Source organism: Vigna radiata, chromosome 7 (genome assembly GCF_000741045.1).
Source record: "Vigna radiata var. radiata cultivar VC1973A chromosome 7, Vradiata_ver6, whole genome shotgun sequence".
Classification (NCBI taxonomy): domain Eukaryota; kingdom Viridiplantae; phylum Streptophyta; class Magnoliopsida; order Fabales; family Fabaceae; genus Vigna; species Vigna radiata.
The window spans coordinates 47493215-47507279 of record NC_028357.1 but is presented as its reverse complement, the minus strand read 5'-3'; the positions used below and the strand labels follow the sequence as shown (position 1 = coordinate 47507279).

The 14065-nt window shown below is 34.1% G+C and overlaps 2 protein-coding genes and 1 non-coding gene across 3 annotated transcripts; 1 reads left to right on the top strand and 2 right to left on the bottom strand.

The window, feature by feature from the left end:
• Positions 1 to 382: 382 nt before the first annotated feature.
• On the bottom strand, positions 383 to 9859 carry LOC106768800 (importin beta-like SAD2). Its single transcript, XM_014654127.2, has 21 exons — positions 9627 to 9859; positions 9367 to 9542; positions 9071 to 9238; positions 8413 to 8523; positions 8258 to 8335; positions 7372 to 7568; positions 7230 to 7290; positions 6879 to 6953; positions 6670 to 6747; positions 6484 to 6546; positions 6330 to 6413; positions 6078 to 6253; positions 5511 to 5550; positions 5280 to 5423; positions 5021 to 5140; positions 4706 to 4933; positions 4088 to 4264; positions 2759 to 3440; positions 2139 to 2350; positions 1690 to 1825; positions 383 to 871 (listed from the first exon to the last, which is right to left on the bottom strand). Exons 1-21 carry the CDS (start codon positions 9769 to 9771, stop codon positions 714 to 716), a joined length of 3309 nt encoding a protein of 1102 aa, XP_014509613.1. The 5' UTR covers positions 9772 to 9859; the 3' UTR covers positions 383 to 713.
• Positions 9860 to 9956: 97 nt separating this feature from the next.
• TRNAA-UGC lies at positions 9957 to 10029 on the bottom strand. Its single transcript has one exon. It is a non-coding gene; the product is annotated as a tRNA-Ala (tRNA).
• Positions 10030 to 11103: 1074 nt separating this feature from the next.
• Positions 11104 to 12756, top strand: LOC106767656. The gene is made up of 2 exons (XM_014652592.2): positions 11104 to 12199; positions 12369 to 12756. The coding sequence occupies exons 1-2, from the start codon at positions 11404 to 11406 to the stop codon at positions 12476 to 12478; spliced, it is 906 nt and encodes a 301-aa protein (XP_014508078.2). The 5' UTR covers positions 11104 to 11403; the 3' UTR covers positions 12479 to 12756.
• Positions 12757 to 14065: the final 1309 nt, after the last annotated feature.

Genomic DNA, 14065 nt, shown 5'->3' with positions numbered 1-14065 from the left:
TAACTTGAAAGTTAAATAATATATGAAAAATGAAGTAATAAATGCATGAAATAAAATTAAACAAATGGGAATTCTTGACGTAATATTCTCAATTCATTAATAAATTGAAGAATAATATTAAGGAATGCAACTGAGATAGCTATTCCAAAGTTAAATTTGTTTCAAAGAAACAACTTTCTAACTTCCACCAATTTCAGAAAAATAGATCAGATGAGGTGAGAAGAGACTTGCAAGCGGACTGCAACGAGGACAGATATTACATGGATGGAACAATTTTATACCTAATAACTTAAAGTTACCCAAAACACTTATCCTTTTGTTTTCAAAACTTATTTACATTGCATCATAATTGCAGATTAATTTAAAATTTTAGAGGATCCAATTACTTTGACACAACAACTATCACAGTGCATAAATCATTATCCAATCAAATCTGGACAATTGTTTACTAGTATACATTTTCGCAGCTCCCAAGGACTGCCTCAACTCATGAAAAATCCCAGATTGTAAATAAAGACTTGCTCCACTCTCCAATTAAAAGAATAATTACACAGTACTAATCAACCAAAGAATAGCAACTAAATATTTCTAGAACACCCCTACCCCAAAAATGAAAAAAAAAAGAAAATTCTCTCCTTTGTACACATTTAAATAAAATCCCCAACTTTTTCTAAATTAAAATTTTCATTTACACACAACTAAACAAACCATGACTATTTGTATCGATTGAAGTAAGAATCGTACACGGGGAAGGCATTCAGAAAATTAACAACGAGCTCCGATGGCAAAACCAGTCCTCGTATGAGCACATGATGGTACTGGTCTATCAAGGATGATAATACCATTTGTTCATCAATGTCCATTAATTGACCTGTATTGGGATCATGACAACAGATTAAAAACGGTAAAATTTCCATTTATGATTAAATTGTGAATAAGCAGCCTAAACAACTGCAGAGGGAGACACAGATAGCAAATAAAACTGCATCAAGGTAGTCAAGATATGACATCAAGTCAGGCTGACAGCAGTTTAGCACAACCCACCCCTCTCCCACAGTTTATACGAGACTAGTGTAAGATTTAAACATGCATCTTCCTTTCCGTCAAGTGTTTTCATATTTAAGTAAATCTGCGTAAGACCCGTCACAATAATTTATAATCTTAATTCACAGCTACATTTTAAATAATTTATATGTTAAGTGATTAGTTATATTTCAATTCAACTAATACATGAAAAATAAACTTAAAACATAAAAGTTAAGAACAATATTTTATTCTTATTAAATTTATAATTTTATGTTTACTATTGAATTATATATATATATATATATATATATATGTATATGTGTGTGTGTGCGCGCGCGCGCATGTATATGTCCAACATCATCCGTTAAAAAAAATAAGACAATACGGTGCCAAGCCAAAGCGGATATATCCGAGTTGGTTCAGAGTGATACCCGTGGGTATAGCTATATTTGCCAATGAGATTTGTGTACCTAATTTCTGACAATGATATTCATGAATAAAATGTTCTTGACCAGTATGATGCAACCGCCTAAAAACTCCAGATTAATTATAATGATGCAATGACCAACTCATTTTAGAAGTTTCCTTTTCACACGGACGATGCATGTTTAATAAAAAGTACATTAAGCACATGTTCCCATATGCATACAACAAAAAGATTACCTATTTCCAGCTCCAGTTCCTGGTCTTCATCGTCCCCTTCTTCAATAGCTGAACCATTTTCCAATGCCTCAGCAGCTTTAGCATACCTTTTAAGAAATTCTTCTTCTGTTTCTTCATATTCCTCGGTCCCAGAGTCCTATTTAAACAAACAAACCAACCAAAAAGAGAAAATGAAGAGAACATGTTAATCACCTATGGGCAAAGAGATGCATATGAAGTACAAATAATAATAAAAAAATGAGATATTTGAGGAGTGCTAGCAACGCACTATCCTATATTAGGAAAACTTTATTGAGAACTACAAAATATTTAGTGAGGTTCTTTAAATATGGAGTGACCCACACAATTTTGTTCTTTTTACAAATTTCAAATAGCAAGATTGTGATAGAAAAGGTGTTAGATAATGTATTGCTAGCATTTTCTCGTGTGAAAGCACTCCAGACATCAACCTCATCATAATCATCATTGTCAGTGTCATCATCCTCATCCTCCTCATTGTCACTGTCACCTTCAGCGTCATCGGATCCCTGTTCATCTTTCCCATCACGTGCTTCTTTCAATCGTATGGATACCTCCAACAGTGAAGTAAAGCAACTCTGTATTTCATCACCGGACTTCCCTTGTTTGAGAAGTTGCTCAATCAATCGGGCCAATGCCATCACTAAATTTCACCAAGAAAGAAATTAACAAAACTTTGTTAAAGAAACAGTTTCAACTTTTTGACTGTGTTTCTTTGACTGTTAGAACTTATAACTCAGATAAACCGTAGCCTTAAAACAATATATTCAATCATGAGTAAAAGAACACAAGTACAATCAAGAACCATGCAGGTTTTCGCGTGATTAGTAAGATTTCGATTTACAACTACCGCCACTTCGAGTTCCAGCACAAACAATAGAATCAAATTGTGCTATACTGCTTAAAAACAATTTTAGAAGGTAAATAATGAAGAAAGAATATAATAATATAGACAATTACATAAATAAATAAATAGGCAAGGTAGACAATTACTTAGAAAAAGGAAAAACAAAATATTATGTATAAATTAAGATTGAAAGGAACTATTTACCAGTTAACTTCATCTCAGATTCTGCCGTCAGACCAGGCTCAGAAGATCTGTTGCATACATGGCACAGAGCAGAAGCCCATATTGTGATGCCTCCACGTTTACCCTTTTCCAGGATACCTTCTACAATATCAGGATAACACAAATAGCATGAAGATATCGCAAGCAATAAGGGCTTCCAAAGAGCACCAGTCGTGCTTTGAACCTCTATGAGCCGAGAGATGGCTGCTTGACTAAAAGCAACAGCTAATGATTGCCTCACACCTTCAGTTTCAGGTGAGTAGGTTGGACAATGTAGTAATATATGGACACATGAGCAAGCTCTAAATGTTGCAGAAGGATATTGCTTAATTGCCTCGCTGATGAAAGCTCCAATGCCTTCTACAATTGAACGTTCAGGAACAGGTGGAGCTGGAGCGGGTGGCATATCTTTTACAATAAAGTTGTTCAGCCTATATCTGCTATCGATATTTACGATTTCCTTAATCACCTCAAAAATTGATAAATCCTCTGATTCCTCCCATGCATGCCACTCCGCAATCATTTCAGCCCAAACTGACACCAGCTCTGATACTTTGAGCTCTTGAATCATGTGATTTCCATCAATAGATAGCAACACAGACTGCAGCAAAGTTGACAAATTCTCTATGCATGATGAGGGGGGAGATTGCTGGTCTTGTGGATCCTTATCAAATTCAGGAAAAGGTGAAAAAACTTTTAAAAGGACGATATATATTAAAAGGGTTAAATATTGTAAACAATACAATATTCATTTTGACACTAATAAGAATAATGGTCATTTCAAATTTAATCAAGCAGTTGTGGAGATGTGTCAAATGTTGTCCATATCCTTTACAAAACATCTCTCGTTTCAGATTACTCATTTAGGGAAATAAGGAAACATAACATTGTCATGACTGAGGAACCAAAATAAACAATCTATTTTGAGGAACAAAAAGTATTGCCGTGACTAAAAATATATTTAATCTTATTTTAATATAATGCAAAAAAACATAAGTAAATTATTATCTGATAGACAAACCATAAAGCAAGGAGCGGGACCAATCAGCACAAACACTTACGTGTATAAGCAAATATACTCCAAAGAATAATAGCAATAAAAAAATCGTAAAAGAGGTGTGTATGTGTAAGACAAATTATCATTGTTATCACCGAAAACGTTTGAGATAAAAAGAAAAAAATGCAATGTCACAAGATAGATCATCACAAATCAGAGTTTCATCAAGCCCATTCAAATACTCTTTTTCCCTTTCCCTTGGGCACATAAAGTAAAGAAAATCAAAGTTCAATTTAAAAGGAACTCAAGCTAACCAGTGTGGATAGAGGGGTAAGCCAAGCCTGCTGCAAGAGTTCAGCAAAAGCTTTAGCAATTGTCACGTGATCTGCAGTCCATTTATCACGAGCCTCATCCAAATCAGATTCTTCAGGCCTTGAATTTTCCCAAGTCTGACCCATAACTGCCAGAGCACCAATTGCACTTTCAACCACCTATTGTACGTACATAAACAAATATCAACAGTAGCACATGTATAGCCTAACAACTCAAATCAAAACAAGAAAAGTATATGTCCTCCTCAAACAAAGCAATTAAGGGAAAAAAACTCGGCATATCAAGGCAAACACGTCACTATACGCCCAAAAATTGTACTCAATGTTATCCTAGAAGAAAATATTATATTGGGTAAAACAGATAAAGGCACGAGTGACTATATTTTGATATAGAAACAATCTACAGCATACATAACAGTGTAAGTAGGTCCTTAATTTCATCCAACTCAAATCATTAAAACTTCCAATCCTGAAAACAATGTGGATTCTTGTGAAGAAATTTCAATAAACCTTCAAACATCCGGATTTAATGTTATTATGTATGGTGAAGTAAATAGAAGTTATTATTAATCAATAAATACACAAAAAAAAAAAACATACTTGAGGCCAAGGCTCCATATTGACAGTTAACCATTTTGAGACTGAACCCACTATTGAGGAGACAATATGTGGAATATGGACAGCAACTTTTTCATCTCCAGCTTCCATAATAGAACTGAGAAGCTGAAATAAGATGGAACTCTCGCTCTCGTTCTCGATCTCATCCTTTGCAATGCTACCAACTATTACTTGGAGAAGGGGTAGAAAGTCGGGGGGCATGTAGTCATTCTGAAAAAGAAGACGGGAACAGAAAACAGTGAGAGAAAAGTGTAAGAACATCCCAGTCCAAAACAAATCAGGGAACTAAAAGCTCACATCAAGTAGTGTGGAAATTGCCCCAGCAGCAGAAACCCGCACTGGATAGCAAGAAGGGCCCTGCCTATCCAGCATGACCAATGCCATAAGCAACTGAGAATATACATCAGCACACATCTCCTGAAAACAGACAAACCAACTTGGGATCAACTATGTCTTGAAAGTATTTTGCCATTGCAGTAACATCAAAGCATAATGATAAGTAATTTGAATATAAAGTTTCTTGAGTCATGAAAGATTAATTGACATTTTGTCTTACTTCTGGCAGACAGGAGCCTAGTTCTCCAAGTATCCAGTTTGCACTAGCAACAAGGTATGGTTGGGACACAGCTACAGTGTACAGAGGCAAAATCCGTGTTCGTACAAGGGTTGTTACAAATTCAGGTTCTTGCTCCCTCAAAAACTGTAAAATTATAGAATTTAAAACTCCTTTCGTAAATTATCATAAAAAAAATGATGAATAGTTGAACAAAAGAAGAAATGTCCTCACATCTTGCAGGCCACCATATGCCATAAGAACACCAAAGTAACTGCCATAGTTCAAGATGTAACAAGAAAATGTAGAAAAGTCATAAAGAAAGGAAATTAACCTACTATAGAGTAAGGATGTTTACACAACAAATAACCTTGCCCTCTTTACTCAAGATCAAAGTTCTTTTGAAAAAAGAAGTGAAAGGCATATCAAAACAAAAAATGTACAAGGCATTTGTATAAATTCATGATAGCTGTAAACACAATTGATTAGTCTCATGATTGACTAAATTGACTTGATTTGTGAAAATAACTTTTTTTGGCATCTTCTTGAGAGTGCTTTTGAAAGCAATTAATTCTTCAACAAAGTTGCATAAAACAAGAACCAAGTTCAGCTATATCCTTTTGAGGCTGATTCAAAAAGAAAGTACATACATACTCATATTGCTAATTATATTATTGCTTTGTCAATAGACTTCCAAAAACATACTAAAATATTAACAGAGTATTTATTATATAGATCAGGTCATTGATCTTAAAAATATAATTTGAATTTACTTAACATGTGAAGCATGCATAAACTCACTCATTCAATATTTTCTGAGACAAATTGGAATCAGAAGGAACGGGAAACTTGGACAAAAATGGAAGCACCAATAACTCCCCCATAGAGCGTCGTTGATTGCTTTTTTTGTTCTTTTGACCTTTTTTACGCTTGGATGAAGCTGATAAACTGTCAGTGGCAGTCTCCATTGGTGGACCCTGCAGACATTAATGACAAAAATGAACAACGGTAATAACTAAGCCATGGATTAATCAATCTTAGTTGAGCAGTAACCTTTGAAATTGAAATAACACCAAGTAAGTTTACTGCACTTTTTCTGGCTGTGAATAAATCCTCTCTCCATCCACAAATTTCATCCTAATATAAGTTCAGGTCAGATATATCTAAACATTAAGAAAAAAAAAAGGACAAAGATCAATTCTCATACTATATCTGAAGGAAGATTCTTCCGGATATACTCATCTGGGTCTTCTTCCCACTCTGACATGTCCTATTCATCAACATTTCCATAAGAAAATAACCAGAAAAAACATATAAGAAACAGTTTTTGACTGATTTATTCCACTTAAGCAAAAACACTATCCATGTTACTTTTGTTTCAATAAATTCTGACCTTCTCATTCAATACTAATGCTGGAAATATTGCAGATTCCAATAGAGTTGAAAAATGTGGAGAAACTAAACGCCATCCCTGCATAAAATTACTCGGAAGCCCATCAAAGATGAGTATTTTGAAGAATATGCTCACTAAAAAATTCACGTTTTTTAGCAGTCTAACAATTGAAATAAAAAAAAAAAACAAAAAAAAAACAAAACACTTACCGGCCCAGTCTCTAGTATATTTGAAATTACATCAAAACCTAGGGACATAAGCCTCTCGGACAGGAAAGGAAGTCGCTGCAAGAGGAACATAACAGTTCAAATTTTGGAATGACCAATATGAGGAACTATAACAACAAATATCAAGGTAAGACAAGTCCAGAATCAAGTTAAAGATAAATGATGACTTTGAAGCAGTTTGGAAAATAAATATAATGCCGAGAAAATGGTTTCAGGAAAAGCACTGCTAAGTATTTTAGAATTCTGACAGACAAAGAGCTAAATTAGAAATCATAAACATGTTCAGGCCAACTAACCAATCATTAAGCACACGAAATAATGAAAATATCTTACACTCGTATTTTTGCTAAACTTGACTATGTTTAAAACACATTTAATAATTTCTGGCATCAACCTGAAAATGAGGAGCATATGATTCAATATACAATAGCAAAAAATTATACTCAATTAAAAAACACTTTATGAACCACATTACTTATCAGAATGCTTCCTGTGCCGGGTGACAAGGGCAGAGAAAATAAGAAGACTTCTTTTTCCAGTCTTCAATCTTGTCAAATATTCATCATCTTGATTGACTGCACCATCAAAGCTCAGAGAACTCAAAATGCTCATCAGGTCCCGACAGAATGAAGGCAGCAGAGGAGCCAATGTTGATGGCATGTAGGACTTCATCTACAAATAAAAATGTCATGTAAAAAAAAAGGAAACATCAATTTAGAAGGGATACAATGTAGCAGTAGCAAAACAGAATAAAGCATATTAGGCACAGGGAAAAAAATTAAGGCTGAAGTCTTGGACAAAATAAAAACTAGTAAAAGAGAAAATAATGCACCACACTTTCTGAAATTTTCCTTTTCACTGAAAGAACCAAATTATCTTGAACAAGTACAGTAGTAACTTAAACAAGATGAGAATAATGGATCTATCTCTCTTACACACTTGAATTTTCATTATAAATAAGAGACATGGAGACCTACACCAAGAATTTTTCATCCATAATTTTATCAGAAAATAGTATTATGTAATGTGCTTTCAACAAAACTACACTCAATACTGAAAATAGTCAGTTTGGAATCAAATTGAGACAAATTACCATCAGGATGCCACAAATTCCACTTGAAGCTGACAAGCAAAAAACTCAGCATCAAAGTCCAACTTTTAGAAGTGCAGTACACTTATCAGAATTTAATAGCAAAGTTACACAAGGGTACAGGCATCACAATCAATACGGGCAGAAGATAACTGAAGAATGCCATTTAGATAATAACATCATTTAAAAGGTTTAGCTCCACCATGATTGAATATTTTCACATTAATGCAGAAAATAACTAATGTGTAGACTTTTGTATGTCTATACTTACTGCAAAATGTAGGCATTTGCATATAGTGAGAAGGACTTTCTCCGTTTCATTTTCTGCTCTGACATGGGTTGCTAAAGCCTGATCCAAGCATCATTAAATCACTCAGAAGTGAAACTCATGCCAAAAGGTGAGGACCGCAAATAAGAAGACAATACCTTTTCAACAAATTGATGGAAAACAGCAAGCAAAGGCACAAGAATTTCTTTCGATATAAGCTCCAACTGTGGCGGTACTGGCTCCTTAGCTACTTTAGGATTCAAAAAATACTGCATGATGAAGGAGTGTATTTGATCATGAGTCAAGGCAACCAAAGTCCATCAATTATCTTCTCCATTTAATGGTTAAAAGTTTGTATTTCCATAAGCCATTCAACAAGTATCACATTACATACAAAGTTATACAAAAACAAAAAGAGAGTTAAAGTGTTATTATAGAAAGAAGTACAATCCTAAAGTTCAGAATGTGGCTAACCAGGACACAAATGCACATGAGAAAAAAAGATCTTTCTAAAGTACATGTTAAAAATAGAATGTTTCAGAGAACAAAACTGGCAAAGATTCGGAACGAACTTAAGACCACATAAACTAGGGAAAAAAATCAATTAGAGAAGCACATGTAAATTCGTACAATGCAAGACACAAGTCGGTGACAAGTTCTTTTCCCTCCTTTATACATCAACTCAACCAGAAGAAAGAAATTTTGAACAAATTATCAATACCAGCATTCCTTTCATACAGAACCACAATACGACAAATTACAACAAACAACAGAAAATTCAGAAACTCATCACCACATACTTTAAAATTTGAATACCTGGAAAGGTCTAATAAGAGCATGGAGAACAATAAGTGCATTTACAGTATTCCATTTAGTGTTTGAACTGTTGATAAGATGACTATTCTGAATAGCAGCCTGCAAATTAGGCACAAGCTCGGGCCACAAATTCTGCTTAACAAAATCAGCTGCCACAATGGGGCGGAACTGCAGCCACAGAATCGGTCATCAGTCAGATTCAAATATATATAAGTACCCGCACACACATATACACGTAAATATGATCAGAACACAGTTCAAAAGCAGTTAAAGAGCGAAAATGACTATAGTCATACCACTTCAACTAGAATCTTGAGAACGGATAACTCGACTTGAAGCAACACCTGCATCAGCAGCTCCTTGAACTCCTTGCTCACGTTCGAAGGCTTTTCGCCGGAGCTACTGACGTTACGTCTAGTGAGATTTTTGAGGTAGGTAGCAGCGGCAATTTTCTGGCCTTGATTTCCTGCTCCTGTTCGCAAAAAAACGAACCGAAAACTATCACGATTGTTTTGTCTCAGGAAGGAGCAGTTGAATAGGGAAATGAAATTAATACCAGCGGAGAGGGTGAGGAGCTGGAAAGGGAATTGCGGATTGAGGGAGAACCGATCGAGCAAGTCTGTGGCGACGCGGACGGCGGCAGCGTCGGGGCTGAGGGTGCTGTTGAGCAAGTGAGCGATCTGAGTAAGGTCCTCCGCCATGGTCAATGCAGCTGAGGGGCCTTCGCAGTTCTTGAACAGAAACCCTAGTTTTGCGCACCAGCTGTTGCATATTGGCGGGAATGTGTCTGCTTTTTATACGGCAGATTCCGCCTTTTCGAGATAAGAGGAAACAAAAAGAAAGTTATTTACTTTTCAAAATCAGAAAGAAAAATTCAAAAAATAAATGGAGATGCGGGGGATCGAACCCCGTGCCTCTCGCATGCAAAGCGAGCGCTCTACCATTTGAGCTACATCCCCAAGTTGAAATGTATAATGAATAAAAGAAAAATAATATATATATTTTCTAAAAAGGCTACCTCTCTTGATTCTCGTATTTGTGTGAAAATCTCAGTTCGGTCCTCAAGTTTTGAACTGTCTCAATTGAGTCATAATTTTTGTAAAAATGCACACATTTTACCCCAACCGTTAACTGATCTCAAACGACGTTAAATTTTGTTGATGGTATGCTAACGTGTTGGCTTAATCCCTTATTGGTCCTCATATTTGTGTGAAAATCTCAGTTCGGTCCTCAAGAGGGATTAAGCCAAGACGTCAACATACCACGTCAGCTAAACTTAACGTCGTTTGAGATCAGTTAACGGTTAGGGTAAAATGTGTGCATTTTTACAAAAATTATGACTCAATTGAGACACTTCAAAACTTGAGGACTGAACTGATATTTGGACACAAATACGAAGACCAAAGAAGATATTAAACCTAAATTATATAGATAAAAATATTTCAATATATCTTATTATTTTCTACTGCAGTATAATAACAACTTTAATAAAGAAAACCTAACTATTAATTTTATTTAAATTTTATCAATAATTAAAATAATAAAATATTTTTTATCAACTGTTACATGTATTTATTAAAAGAAAAATTAAATTTAATATCCAATTATCCCATCTTGAAACGAGTCTTTTTAGACCTACTTTATTAGTTTATAAATTTAAATTTTGTAATAATTCTTTTATTAACTTTTTCTAGTAGTCATACGTAATTATTGCTAATTTTCAAACATAAAACATACTTAATTGTCTCTATAATTGATAAAATATAAATAAACTACTAAAATTAAAAGTGTTCATATTATTTGTTATTACTTTATTATATTAAAAATGAGAATATATTAATACTTACCGATATAAAGTAATCATCTATTACCTGTATCTTTTTTAGCATGAGAAATAGAAAAGAAAACATCAGTTTGAAAATCAAAAGCCGTAGCATCTCAAAATGTCAAGCCTATAAATTTCACCTCTCACATTTATTTATGTCAAGCCTATAAATGTCAAGCCTATTAATGTCAAGCCGTAGCATCTTAAAATATTATTTTCCTTTCTTATACTAGTGGCACAAGCTTTTGCACTGCATACGCACAGTATAATAATTGAACAATCACGCATTCCGATGGAAACTAGCAAAAGTGCTTCATGTTTTTCAAGGTGTGGATCCCATCACCAGCCTGTGTCCAACGTTCAAAAAGCCATTCAAACTTACTCGAGTAAATTACGGTCATTTTGTACACTTTCTCTGTAAGAAAAAATGAGCATTCCAAAGTCATTACTTTTTCTCCTTCCAATCCAATCCAAACAGTTCTACCATTGCTAGCTTCTGAGTTCTAACATGCAGATGAAGATTTCACCAGAACCATTCACCCTCTTCAAACTGTTCCTGTTAACATTGTCATTACAACTCCAAGTCATTCCCACTCTCACACTCTTCTCCTCCCCTTGCAAAACCTCCTGCGGCAGCATTCCCATAAACTACCCCTTTGGCCTAGAAGATGGATGCGGTGCACCCCAGTTCAGACACATGCTAAACTGCAGCACTGATTTGTTCTTTCAAACCCTTTCAGGCTCTTACAAAGTCCAATCCATTGACTATGAAAAAAACTCCATGGTAGTCTACGATCCTGCAATGTCCACCTGCTCCATTCTCCAACCTCACCACGACTTCCAAATGACCGATATTCAATCCGCCATAATCCCTCCATCACAGGACACAGTTTTCGTCCTGCTAAACTGCTCCATAGACTCTCCTGTTCTAAACCATTACAAGTATCTCTGCTTCAACTTCGCTGGCCACACGTGTGACGAGCTTTATGGCGCGTGCAATGCCTTCAGGGTCTTCCATTTGTTGACCAACAGCTCCCCACCGTGCTGCTTCACCACTTATGGCACTGTGAAGTTCATGAGCATGAACATATTAGACTGCACGCACTATACAAGTGTGATTAACACCGAAAATTTGAAGGGTGTTGGCCCTTTGGACTGGGTTTATGGGATCAAGCTTTCTTTCAGTGTGCCAGACACCGGATGTGAAAGTTGCAAAAAATCTGGTGGGACATGTGGCTTTGATACTGATACAGAAGGCTTGCTATGTCTTTGCTCAAGTTTTGCTAATTCAACAAGGCAATGCGGTAAGAAACTTTGGAAGTTTGCATACTTTATACTAGTTTTTATTTATTCTTTTAAATAAAAATATTCAGACATATATAAACTCTACTTTATTTGAAAAATAATTATAAAAAAAAAAAAAACTAACTTTATACTGACTGTGATTTCTTTGTTTTTTGTTTTGCATCTTAGCCCCTGGAAACATGATATCGAAAGGACAGAGCAATGATGTTCTTTGGAGACACTACCTACTAGTTTTGCTTGTTATGGCTTATTTTCAGACGAGGTTGAGACTTGTTTGAGACTTTGATTCTAATTGTTTTCCAGTTTGTGTAATTGTGTTTACATTCCTAAAATGTGGTTATTATTGTTATTCTCAATTCTGCAAAATGGCTTACCATAACAGAAGATATATATATGCATTGCGTTATCTTCATTTTGTTGTTCACGGTGAGCAAAAGGGATATTTAGTGAGGGAAAATAGTATCTAGGAATGGGAATGGAAAAACCAGGTTACTATTTGCACGACTCGGGGAATCAGGGATTGTTCTTACCTTCTTTTTTTAAACATAGTAGGTTATTATTTATTGTAAATATTTTTCGTTTTCTTTTATTTTTATTTTAATGATTTTGTCATGGACATTGATGAAATTACTTTGAAAACAAATATTCTTTCAATTTAACATAATTCAAATTTTGTTATGTTTTGATATCTTGTATCAAATATCTACATTTTAGAATAATTTTATTATTTGGATTTTTGGAAATTCTTTGGAAGATAAGGAGATTATTTATGTTTTTCAATAGGACCTTGTATATGTGAAAGTGCTGATGTGCTCATAGTGTCTTTGAGTTTTGTAGAAAATTGTGTATTGTTTGAATTTACTGTTTGAGATTAGATTTATACCATTTGACTGAATGATAATGTTTAAACTAATTATGATTTTAATTGATTATTTTAAATTATTTTAAAGTTCTATGATTAAAGTGGTTTTGAAAAAATATTATAAAAATTGGTTTAATTATGTTACAGAGGCTAGCTTTTTTGGTATTGTTTTTATCAAGAGTGGATTTTCACTCAAGTGAAATTATAACATACGCCCATACTTGACTCTCATCCCTAATTTTGCCGAAGCAACTGAATTTTCATTTAAGGGAAAAATATAATTAAAACTAACATTGCAACTTAACCTTGAATCAATCCAATTTTCCCTCAAACATAGTTTCTCACGAGTGAGATATTTTCACACAAGCTATAAAAAAAGTGGTTCTCTGTAATTGATTCAATATGAACGTTTTTATAAATGCAAAATGAATATTTATCTGTATACTTGATTAATTTGAGAAATTAGTTATATTTTACAACAATTTTTAATTGGATTGGCAAAATTTGTATGAATCTAGAGTCATAGATGATGTGTGAACCATTATTAGAGTTATGTATTTAATGTTAACTATCGTGAAAAATTGACAATGAAGGATTTACACATTGAAATATGTGTAGATGTACTAACATAAATTATAATAAATTTTACTTGTAAGTATTGGTTTAGATCAAATGTTAGTCTTTGGTGGAATATGTTTAATATAAGCCTTCTGAAATATGTAAGTTAACATTCCATTTGTTGAATATCTTTTATATTTCCGTATCGTGTCCATGTAATTGTTGAGTTTTAGATTATGTATGGATCCCTAAAAAAATGTTTTAGGTGAAAAACACATCATAGAAAAATAATTTCGTATATCCAATAATAAAAAAACAAATCACCTCATATTTATAAATACCCAACAAAAAATATAATATTATTATCCAATATGTAGTTTTGTTAGTAAAATTTGTAAGCTTTCATATAAATTTCTTTTTGAGGAAAACCACAAATTTCATATAA